This window comes from Dipodomys merriami, unplaced genomic scaffold (genome assembly GCF_024711535.1).
Source record: "Dipodomys merriami isolate MVZ:Mamm:240054 unplaced genomic scaffold, mDipMer1.0.p SCAF_2, whole genome shotgun sequence".
In the NCBI taxonomy this organism is placed as follows: domain Eukaryota; kingdom Metazoa; phylum Chordata; class Mammalia; order Rodentia; family Heteromyidae; genus Dipodomys; species Dipodomys merriami.
Window position 1 is genome coordinate 79,886,532 of NW_027203381.1, and position 12,508 is coordinate 79,899,039.

The 12,508-nt window shown below is 35.1% G+C and overlaps 1 protein-coding gene and 1 non-coding gene across 4 annotated transcripts in view; one reads left to right on the plus strand and one right to left on the minus strand.

Moving 5' to 3' along the window:
- Positions 1 to 12,508, plus strand: part of Cfap44 (cilia and flagella associated protein 44) — a 76,077-nt gene that overhangs the window by 31,987 nt on the left and 31,582 nt on the right. For all 3 annotated transcript variants that reach the window (XM_070030231.1, XM_070030229.1, XM_070030230.1), the window contains exons 18-22: positions 2,036 to 2,181; positions 3,463 to 3,733; positions 6,096 to 6,151; positions 6,319 to 6,481; positions 9,457 to 9,587. In XM_070030231.1, coding sequence (XP_069886332.1) covers positions 2,036 to 2,181; positions 3,463 to 3,733; positions 6,096 to 6,151; positions 6,319 to 6,481; positions 9,457 to 9,587 — 767 coding nt within the window. The remainder of the gene's footprint in view (positions 1 to 2,035; positions 2,182 to 3,462; positions 3,734 to 6,095; positions 6,152 to 6,318; positions 6,482 to 9,456; positions 9,588 to 12,508) is intronic.
- Positions 7,048 to 7,154, minus strand: LOC138832752 (U6 spliceosomal RNA). Its single transcript, XR_011373681.1, has one exon. It is a non-coding gene; the product is annotated as a U6 spliceosomal RNA (small nuclear RNA).

The window sequence follows — 12,508 nt, forward strand, 5'->3', positions numbered from 1 at the left end:
GTAGCTATTGTGAATAATGCTGCCATGAACATGGGTATTCAAATGCTTTTAGTTCCTTTTCATATATACATAGAAGTGAATTGCTAGACCAAAAGATAATTCTATTCTGCTTCTTTTCAACAACTGTAATATTGTACTCCATAGCAGCTACACTACCACCAATGATGAACAAGAGTTTCCATTTCTCTGTATCCTATGTGCACTTCTTATTTTCATTTTTATTTCTGATTGTGGCCTTCCCAAGGGATGTGGTTTTGAACTGTACTTTCTCAATGACAAGTGTTGCTGAGTATATTGTTACGTTTTTTAGCCACGTGTATATTCTTTGCTCGTTTTTTACATGTGGTTGAATTGATTATCTGAAGTTTTGTAGTTGATTTCTAACTCTTAGTTGTGTATAGTTGCTATTAAATCTAGTGAACTTCTTCCTATTGTTTTATTTTGTTATAAAATTTTCATTTTTCTATTTACTTTCATAGACTATAACAAATCTCTAAAAATTTCTATATTGCCTTCAAGTTTCTTAAATGTAAATCAGTTATTTTGAAGTATATTGTGAAAACTTTTCTATTGATATGTTTTATAATTCCGTTTCTTTAAATTTTTCAATCATGTCTTGGTTTTTCTAGTATGTCTATTTTATTTTTTTACTAATGACTAGACCTTGTATGCGAAAAACTGTAGGGTTAAATTGATTCTCAGTATGTTCTTTTTCTCATGGAGATTCACTTTTGGTTCTGGAAAGCAGCTTCCAATAGCAAAGAAACAATTTGAGATTAGATTTAACTTCCTGTGAGAGCCATTATATTTCCCTTTTATTCATAACATAGAATGTACCACTCCAATATTTCTAATGGAAAGTGTATTTACATTGGTCCTTTCTCCTGGGAGGACCTGAAAATGATTTCTCGTATCATAAGCGCATGAGACTCCAGGTAATTCTGCTCAGCCTCTTAGCCAGTGGGCTGACAGGTTAATTGACAGTTGCTTTGGAGGAGAAAGTAGCAAGCACCAAATGCAGTCCTCACTGTGACTCTTCCTCTCTTCTTCTGAGTCTTCCAATATGGTAACTCGAATGCCTTCAAATATGTATTTCTGTTAATGCTCATTAGGACAGTTCAGCTGAAATATTTCAACCTACTATTGCCAAAAGTGGAAAGTGAGTAATTTGATTTTCAGTTTATTATTTTGTTACCATCTCTTATTTACTCATATGTGTCTATGTGTGTCTGTGTGTCTGTGTGTCTGTGTATGAGTTTCAATAAGGATGTTCTGACAGTTACTTGTTTCTCTAAAAAGACTTTGGTCCAGCCAGGTGCCAGTAGCTCACACTTGTAACTCACACCTGTAAGCCTAGCTACTCGGTAGGCTGAGATCTAAGGGTTGTGGTTTTAAGCCCTCAGGACAGAAAAGTCCCTGTAAGACTCTTATCTCTAGTTAACCACGGACAAACTTGAAGTGGAGCTGTGGCTCAAAGTGGTAGAGTGGTAGCTTTGAGCAAAGAGATCTCAAAGACAGCTCCCTGAATTCAAGCCCCACCAAAGAAAAAAGAGTGGTCATATAGAGAAAGCAAGAAAATTAGAGTTGGACCAATGAAGTTCTTCCGAATGATCTCTATACAGATAGATTTTTCCTAAATAGCACTTTTTGGAAATCAATAGTTTTTAACCTTAGCCTAGGCTGAAAACTAGCTGCTTAAACAATAACCTGCAAAATTTTATTAAATACCATAGATTCAGAAAAAAATGCTTGAAGAAATAAGAAGGAATTTATTAAGTAGTCAAAGGTGAAATCCCTCATATTGACTTCTAGGTGGGAATGAATCATTATAAAGTAACTGTTATATAGTTACATGTAAATGGACAATGGAGATATTTTGCAGTAATGACAAAATTTACAATAATGGCTATCAGATAGAAGTACATGTTTTAAAACATCTATTTTGTGTTTTCAAATTACAAATAATCCAGAAATCCTCACGCAAACATTTGTGTTATGTTCAAGAACTGCATTTTATGTTCTTTATCTTTTCCAGGGTGGCTATGATTCTGGTTTTCTATATCACTGTGAATTTCCTCCATATGACAAAAATAGTGATTTCAAAAGTCAGAAAGATGAACCTTTTGATTTTTGTATTCTGGATGATGCAGAAGACAATCCCATCCAAACTATCACTTTCAGGTGAACAGAATTTTTAAAAACTCTAAAAAACACATTAGGTCTCATTTGTATCTTATGTTTTATGTATCATAGGGATTGTGTATGTAGAAAGATATATTCAAATAAAGGTTCATACATATTAGATTTGGTTAAATAAATCGAATGAGTGTGATCAAAACTAGTTACAGTTAAATTTTCCCATCCAATCTTCTGTCAAAATTTCTGTTTATTACAGAATTTTGTGTGAATTTACTTTCTGTTACTTAGGAAGATTATAATGAATAATCAGACAACAAAGGGTCAGGATTCTGGAGAAGATACAAATGGAATCATTAGCTCTTTAAAACTTGAGAACTATGTATATGTGCCCGTAACTCTTCTAAAGATCAAATAGAACAATTCTACCTTTTAAGTTGAGTTTCTTCCTTTTTTCATTTCTAGGAATCAAATCCAGGGCCTTACACACACACCTGACAAGCACTTTGTAGCTAATGAACACCTCTAAACCCTTATTTATTTGTGTGTGTGTGTGTGTGTGTGTGTGTGTGTGTGTGTGTGTGTGTGTGTGTGTGTGTGTGTGTGTGTGTGTTGGTTTACTAGGGCAGCCACAAAATATCACAAACTTGGTGCCTTAAACAACAGAAATATACTGCTTTCCCGTGGTGTGAAGACTCATGTTTTAAAGTCAAGGTGACATTGCTGATAGGTTTGCTCTCTCTTGAAGCCTCCATCCTTACCTTGTGGTGTTTTTACTTTTCATCCTTCCTGTGTGCATGATATATCCTTTGGATTTTTCTTTGTGTCCTAATCTTAACTGTCTAAAGGACACCAGTTAGACTGGATTACAATCTACACTAATGTTCTTAGCCTTATCTTCATTACCTCTTGAAAAGCGCTATCGTTTAATATGGTGGCATTATGAAGTATTTGAGGTTAGTGCTTGAACACGCAAATTTTGGTAGTCTATAATTCAATTCAGAACCACACCTTTGTTATTTAAAATCTGGTCATTTGTTAGTCCACTTAAAATTAACATTATTTTTTGGGGGGGAAGGTGGCTCAGTGGTAGAGCGCTTGGCTCACATGAGGCCCTGAGTTTGATTCCTCAGCACCACATAAGCGGAAAAAGCTGGACATGGCACCGTGGCTCAAGTGGTAGAGCGCTAGCCTTGAGCTGAAGAGCTGAGGCACAGCGCCCAGGCCCAGAGTTCAGTTCCCACAGCCAACAAAAAACAAAAACAAAAAACCCCCAACATTTTCAAACTAATAGGAAGAATAATATACTCTATTTTTGTCTCATAGCATTGGCCAGAGTATGATGTTTTGTGGAATGAGAAATGGAGCAATTCGAGTGTATGTCCAACAGCAGAAAGACTTTTCACTGAAAAATATGAAGAATTATTGGCACTTCAGTATGCATGACAATAATTACGGATGTGTGAAAGGTCTATCCACTAGCTTTGATGACCGGTTCCTGGTGACTGTTGGGGCAGATAGTAACATCTTTGTCTTCAACATTTTTTCTGAATTGGAGTTAGAGGAAACTCTCAAAGCCAAAGTGCCATCTCCCAGGGTATGTAACCAATTAAGCCCATTACTTGGTAACAATAGCAAAAGCAAACTTTATTTCGAAGTACTGATGTAAAAATTGCTTTGAACTTTGAGAAATATTTAAACACTTAAACATTATAGTAGAATCTTATCTATACTATAATATATAATCTATAATATCTCTATAATACAACCTTATAATCCAATCTTCCTATCAGTATTATAATTTTGACTTTTTATTGCTTCTATATAAATTATGAATGGCATTTAATTTTTCTGTTAAAGGCATGTCCCTTCCAAATTTTAAAAAGACTGTGTCACATTTTTTTGTATTAATCCTCTTCTATTTTTTTGTCATTAGCAGTGTTTGAACTAAAGGCTTTGAGCTTGATAAGCAAGTGCTATAAACTTAATCCTTTTCTTAGGCAAAGTTTACTTTTTTAAAATGAGTAATATTTTTCAGACATATAACAATATTACTCATTGTAGAGTCATGTATAGTATATACATCACAAAATGTGCCCTTGAGAGAGGTCAAAAATATTAATCACTTTAACACTTAAAATCCAACCATGTGAGTTGTGATCAAAAGTTCACTAATAGATTTCTGGCCTTGTGACAGAGATTGAGGATATAGATCCCCAAATAATTTACTTTTATCTTGCCACAGAACTGGAATTCTGTATTATCAAAGTAGTACCTATGGACAAAGTCACTTAATAATCAGTTAGTAATTAGAATTACTCTTAAATGCTAAGAAGTCAAATTAGAAATACCACAGTTTAAATTCTGGACAACACAGTGACTTCCCATTTAACCAATAGCTTACTTCCAATGAACACACAAAGAATACAGGGAAAATATGAATGGGTAGTTTCATATTTTAATAGCAAAATTTGAATCATGGACTAGTATTCAATGAGAATCTAACCCAGAAAATATGGAATTAGAGAAAGTATATATGTAAGCAAGAAGAAAATCTTTATTTTTTTACTTTGTGCCAGCCCTCTCTATAAAACTTATGTATTAGATAAAAAAAGCTCTCCACAATTTCAACAATATACATTTATTTATGGCCATTATCAGTGTTTTTCCTTATATTATTTTTGTTGTTGAAGTACTAGAATTGAACCCTAAGCAAGTACTCTTGAGTCATGCCCCAATCATTTCTTTTTTCCCTCCCTCCCTTTTTACTTCACCTCCTCTCTCCCTCCATCTCTCTCTCCCTCCCTTCTTCCTCTCTCTCCTTCCATCTCTTCCTTCCTATTGACAAACAGCATTTTGAAATCAATAATCTAAATTTGCGTGCACATGCGTATGCGTGTGTGTGTGTATGTGTGTGTGTGTGTGTGGTGTGTGTGTGTATGTATGTGTGTATCTCTGCTAATAGCACAAGAGTTCATAGTTTACATGATGTAATAATTGACATTTTGAGGATGGAATTATGGTAATATTAACATTCAAATATAGGGATATAGTTTCTCTGCCTACCCCTTTAAGTAAAACAGAAATAAATTTGGTCAACTATAATTTTCCCCCTAATTTGTTTTGTGAGAAACTAGTTTTAAGACCTTTAACAAGCCAGGTACCAGTGGCTCATGCTTGTAATCCTAGCTACTTAGGAGGCTGAGAATTTATGATCAAGTTTCAAAGCCAGCCTGGGCTGGAAAGTCCATGAGACTCTTATCCCTTAGTACTCACCAAAATGTCAGAAGTAGAGCTGTGGCTCAAGTGGCAGAGCACTAGCCTTGAGCAAAGAAAAGCTTGGAGATAGCACCCAGGCCCTAAGTTCAAGCCCCAGGACCAGCATACACACACACACACACACACACACACACACACACACACACACACACACACACACACACACACACACACATGAAAAGAAAAAGAAAGGAAGAAGGAAGAAAGAAAGAAATATAACTGTTAGAAAATGGCAAAAGGATGGAGAGAGCAATTTAGAAAGTTAATCATGCTAAAATATAGGATAGAACATGTAAAATGCCATTGTGAAATGCCTTTGAGCTATTAGTGTATATCAAGAAATGAAGGGAAGCAAAATAGGATCTGTTGGGGAACAGGGGAGAGCAGGTAGAAGAAGCTCATCTATATGCATATATGAAAAGAGAACAATGACACCTGTTGAAATTGTTCCAAGAAGGGAGAAGAGGAATGAGACAGATGGAGAGGGTGAGTTTGTATGCATGTATGCAAATATTACAGTGGACAACAAATCTGTGAATAAAAATGGCATTAAAAAAATCTCTAAATTAAAAAAAAAGTAATTGGCAGACAGTAAAAAGGCTTTCCATTTACTTCTTCCTAGATATTTCAAGGGTAATACTATGTAATTTTAAAGGGCTAACTTTTTACCCTTTCTACAGTTTGGAATAGAAATAGAGCCAATTCCAGAAGATATTGAAGATCCCAAAGCCTACAGGTATGGGAAGTTTTGATAAATACTATTGAGGATTGTGCTTTGCAAACAAACTAACATGTTGTACAAGTTGACTAAGCAATATGAAATTCCAAATGATTGAATGCTAATTTTTGCCTTTTGCTGTTTCTGTATCCTGTGCTAACATGTCTTAAATTGTCTGTGTTCAGCATTGAGAATGCCAGGAGGAAACGAGAATATGACAAGTTAATGAAGGAAGTGGAAGAAATAAAAGCAATCAAGAGAGAAAGTATCAAAATTTTGAGGAATGATTTTTTGAAACTATTAGCAATGAATAAAGAATTGCCTATACATATGCAGTTTAAAAGGACAGTAAGTCTAACTAAATTTGATTTTACTGTTGGCATGTCATTTCTGAGATAACCGTTTGGTCAACACAAAGGAACACTGGGGATCATCTTTAAGATTTCTTTTATCTGGCTAGTCAGTGTGGTTGGGAAAACTCAATTATTTGTAAAACTTAACACACAATTGGGTTTGGAAGAGGCTTGTTTCTTCTTGACTACTTTATCTGACATAAAAGAGACTACTGGATTTAGCTACTTAATATGCTGTGGGTTTATTTTATTTTGTTGTTGTTATTATGAATGGTTTTGCATGTTTTAAAGTAATAGAATATAAATACAGATTTTTAAAATATTTATTAAAGATAATACAATGTCACCCCTTTCAATATTCTCACTCACCTCTCCCAATTCACTCTTTCCCTAACTCTTGTTGATTTTTTAGGATATGTCTTGAATTTATTTCCATTTAACTGCTGGGAAGGTGGCTCACAAAGCAGTTTATGGATATAATTCATCTTGATCTGAGTCATCTCTTCAATATTTTCACTCCCGGTGACCCAACCCTTATTTTTCTCAATTCTTTTTTTTTTTTTAAATATGGGACGCTTCATGAATTTGTGTGTCATCCTTGTGCAGGGGCCATGCTAATCTTCTCTGTGTCGTTCCAATTTTAGTATATGGGCTGCCAAAGTGAGTACATCTCAGTTCTGTGATATATACAATGCACTCTTACCTACATTCTACTTCCTTCCCCCATTACTGTCTCCCCTTCTCCCCTTCCCCCTTCCACTTGCAGGTAGATATTTCCTTGTACTTATTTCACTGGGCTTTGATTTAAATCTTTCTAAAGAGTTATAATATTTGAGCTCTATACTTCAGCTAATTGTATACTACCTGGTGTGTTTAATTTTTTAGCTACCACAAATGAGGGAAACTGATATTCCACCTCACCCAGTCAGAATGGCCATTATCAAGAAAATTAACAGTAACAAATGCTAGTGGGGATATGGCCAAGAGGGAACTCTGTTACACTGTTGTTAGGAATATAATTTTTTTCAACCACTCTGGAAAGCAGTATAGAGTTTCCTCAACAAACTAAACATAGAACTTCCCTGTGCCCCAGCAATTTCACTCCTGGGCATTTTACCCAATAGAACACAAACAAAGCTACAGTAAAACCACTAGCACCACCATGTTCATTGCAACACTATTTACCATAGCCAAGATATGAAATCAGTTCAGATGCCTTCCAATGGACAAATGGACAAGAAAACATGGCATATATACACAATGAACTCTACTCACCCATCAGAAAGAAGGACATGTACCATTCACAAGGAAATGGGAAGACTTGGAAAATATTATATTTGGTGAAGTAAGCCAGATCCAGAGAAACACAGTTGCATGGGATCGATAAATACAGATTTTAATATGTTTATAAATCCTTATTGTACCTAGAAAAAAATGCTGGTTGGGTAGGTACATGTATGACTTGATACTCTATTTCTTAGTTCACTAGATATGTTGAGAAGGCAGTACTTAGTTAACCAAGAACTTTCTAAAAGATGGCTTAGTAGTTATGATGACAACCACAACATGGTTTAAATCAATTTGGGATTCACTTTTTTCTTCTGTGACCTAGAGAAATCTACTAATGATTAGTTAATTTTCTTATTGTCTTGAACTTTTTCAGAACTGAAATACTTTTTTTTATCATGTGTCTAATCAAATAAAAAGCCAGAGGTAAATATTATAGGTAAAAAACCCATAGGTAAATATACCTATGGGTTTATTCAGTTTGCAATTCTAGAAGTACTTTTTCAATTTTATATGAAAAATGGTTTGTGAAGTCACAATAGTTAACTTACTAAGTTGGTTATAAAATTAATTTATAGTGACAAAAACCTTTATACTACTATTCTGAGAAAAAGGCTGATACTTCCAGAGTACTAATGACAAAATTTAAGGTAAACAACCACTGAAACAAGTCCCATGATGATGCACTTTGCTCACACCTTTAAGGAAAACACCAACACCTCTGTTGAGAATAATGGCTACATAGAGTTTAGCATGAATTCAGTCTTTAATATTTTTCTAAGAAATGAAGATAAGAAACATTGGGAGAAAGAAGAATCCCCTCCAAAAGATATGCAAAAAAGATTTGGTAATGTCAAGAAGACTTCAAAGACTGTTCTTTTCCCTGTGGTCAGATCACATGGGAGGGGGTATTGTGCTAATGACCAACTGCCATTCATTCTACTCTGCTCAGCTGGCTTTGCAATAGTAGTTTCTTTGGGTTGGTGCTTTTTAAACTTCATATTCTATCCAAATATTGTTAGCTTTTATTACTGCTGTTGTGGAAAAAAATCTTTTGTTTTATTGTGAAAATACTGTACAGAGGGGTTACAATTACATGGGCAAGATAATGAGTACATTTCTTATCAAGCATTGTAGCCTTAAGTGTATAATTTTATTTGCATTATTGTTTATCATTTCCCCATATGTTATGAAACCTTTTTCTTTGTGTTATAGAAGATGAAAAGTGTATTCTCTCTCTCTCTCTCTCTCTCTCTCTCTCTCTCTCTCTCTCTCTCTCTCTCTCTCTCTCTCTCTCTCTCTCGTTTCAGTTGTGGGTCTTAAACTCTGAGCCTATGTGTTGTCTCTCAGCTCTTCAGCTCAAGACTAGCACTCTATCACTTGAGCCACAGCGCCACTTCCAGTTATCTTGTGGTTAATTGGAAATAAGAGTGTCAGGGACTTTCCTGCCAGGCTGTCTTTGAATTATGATTCTCAAATCTCAGCCTCTTAAGTAGTTACAGGTGTGAGCCACTGGCTCCCAGCTATTGTATCTCTTTGGGAGGTAGAGTTTATGATCTTTGGAAGAGCGTTATGATGCAGAATGTAATAGAAGACAAAACTGGGAATCTGTAACCACATTGGAGCAAAGGGTTGAATATAATGCAATATAAAGAACAATTTTATACATCTGTTTATCTGTAGGATTTTGATATTGATTCCAAAATTCACGCTGACATTAACAAAAGCACAGTTCACAAAATCCAACAAGTGGAAAAGGAGTTAGCTTGGGATAAAGAGAAACATGACCTTGGCCTAAAGAAGCTACAAAGGAGGTAAGATCAACATGTTCTGCAAGTTAGGGTATGTGAAAATACAGTTCTAAATAAAGTAGTTTATTAGGATTCAGGCATGAGCCACTGGTGCCCAGCAAAATAACCCTTTTCCCCATGTTACCAGGTGCATTACAAAAACACAGAAGAAACAAAGACTAAAGCCACCTATGGCCACAAGCAGATTGGATCTTTTAGATCCAATATGCACACCAAACCTTGCTAGGTAGTTGAGATCACCTGGTGTATGTCATGCCTTTCCAAATACTATGCATATTTACCAACTCAAAATCATAAAGCGACACGAATGTTTTGGCAGCCAAAAATATACTCCAACACTTCAATCTGCTAGAAAAGAAATTGTAACCTTGTCTTCCTTTTACTAAAAACAAAAATGGCAACAGGTCTCTAAACAGAAGTGTTAGCAGAGTTATCATTAAAATATTACATTCTGTAGTGCTCAATTTTAAATCATGCCTAAAACAACACTAAGCAATTTTGAGAGCTCATTATCTGTTCTACCCTATTAAAATATTATGAAGAAGGTATGTTTCCATTGAATCTGCATATCCTTATGGTATAACCAGAAGCATATACATCAGGGGCTCTACTCAAAATGTAAATCTGAGCACACCTGCCGACATTTCTCCCAGCAGGCTTCCTTCCATGCCTCTACTGCCAGCCCATGAGTAAGTCCTGAAGTGACATAAAATTCTACCTTCAATCTCATCTTCTCTTGATTATAATAGAGGTTGCCATCTAATATTTTAAGCCTTTCAATTCTGTTCTTTATCTCCAATATTTCTTAATTGTTATTTTTTACATTAGAAAAGCTTGTCAATTTTTCAGAAATGGCCAGATAAATTGATATTAGGCGAAATGAACCCCAAGATAAGAACTCAAATGGTTTTTCTTTCTTGCTATTGTTTCTAACATATTTATAAGATGATTTCTTTGTTGCTTTGTATGTCTCTCCCCCCACAGTATGACCCCTGTTTTCACTGTGTTTGATGTCGGTATAATTTGGGGAGGGGAAGGGAAAAAACAAATTGTTTAAATAGGGATACAGATGGACCCATTGCAACAATGAGATGAACAAGACATTATGTTTACAAACGAACTTTACAACTTTGGCGGGGGGGGGGGGGTAGGGAGCTGGGAAAGAATGGTAAAGGGAAAAAACAAAGGAGGAGGCAACAATGCTTGATAAGAAATGTACTCATTACCTTGCTCATGTAATTGTAACCCCTCTGTACGGTATTTTCACAATAAAAAACTTATTAATGTTGTAAATTAAAAAAAGAAAAGCTGCCACACACCCCAAAAAAAGAAAAAGAAAAGCTTGTCAATTTTTACAAAATGTATGCTAAGACTTTAAGTTATATCACTGGTGTCATTTCTGTGTCTGTTTTCTAGTAAATGAAGTACCTCTATTCAGTTGAACCAGCTTCTTCTGCTTTATTGCTTGCCTGGCAAAGTTTGGTTGATGGCAGGCATTGTGAATTTTACATTGTAGATGATGGATATTTTTTCATACTTTAAATATTTATCAGATACAGATATTAAATATTAGTTTAGTTGCCTTGAAATACTTTTTTTGAAGTTTGCTTGTAACCTTTGTTAGATAAGATCAGGACAACTTTGGTCTAGGGCTAATTTTTTTCCCTTAGTAGTCTTTTGCTTATTTCATCCTGTCCCATTAAGAACAAGATTTCTGGGAAAGCACACTATTCCATCCTGTGTGGGGTTTGGGATTATTCTGTGTGGTCCATGGTAGTTCTTTCCCCCAGCTTCAGCTAGATGAACTCTCATGCTCTGATGCTGATCATCACCGACCTAAAGACTGAGGGGCGCTTGCCATAGATCTTCAGGGTTCTTGCACAGTATGCAGCTATCCTTTGTCTGGTACTTGCCTGTGAATTACCTAATATTACCTAGAATATTTGATCCTGGTTATTATTTGAATTCCTACATTGTAACTAAATTGCTACCTTATAAGAGATGAGAGTACATAAGAAGTTCCTCTCAAAAGGGATCTTCAACATAGCAGCTAATGTTTAGACTTAATTGTCATAATGTGTTTATAGGCATTTATATATATATATATATATATATATATAGGGGTGTATGTGTGTACATAAGTATGAATCTTAATGTACAATCTTAGTTTTGTAAGTAATGGGACTATTCTTTATATTGACTTAAATTTGACTTTGAGTCTCTATTCTTCCAAGAAGACAGGAAAGTTGGTCTCATTCCTATTAAGATTTACTGTATCTACCTCTACTTCTTTCTCTTCTTTGATTCTGTGGCTCTCCTAAAGCATTACTGGTGAACTTAGAAGCCCCCATGTGCCGGATCATCTTAAGGTCTTTCCATCTCTCCAGATGCTATCAAGGAGAAGATAAATGTTCTCAGTTCTATATCAATTTGCCCATCTTTCTTCTAGCCAAGAAAAATCTCTTCCTTACCTTCTACCAGTCTCAAATATTCTTCCTTTAATCTCTGCTTCTCTTCTCTGGTCCATACACCTCCATCCCTAGCACATGGCTTCATTAGACATAGAGAAGACAATAGTAAGTACCTAGCTATCTGCTTACAATGTGGGAAAGAGATAAAATTGTGCCACCAAATAACTCCAGTCATTACCAGTGTTTTCACTTCAACCAAACTAATAGGGCAAACACAATAACTTCTGGTTCAATGACTTACATCCCTTTTATTTTTATTATTATTATTATTATTATTTATTTTATTGGTAAGGCTATTATTTATTTCTATGTGTTTATAATTCATTTATATCTGTTCTTCGTAGAATGCGTATTTTCTTTGATTGCTGTTTTATTCCCCCCCTTATTTAAGTTTTAGTTCAAAGTTTGTATTATAGGCAATTGTCTTTTAGTATATATGTTGTAATGCTGTCT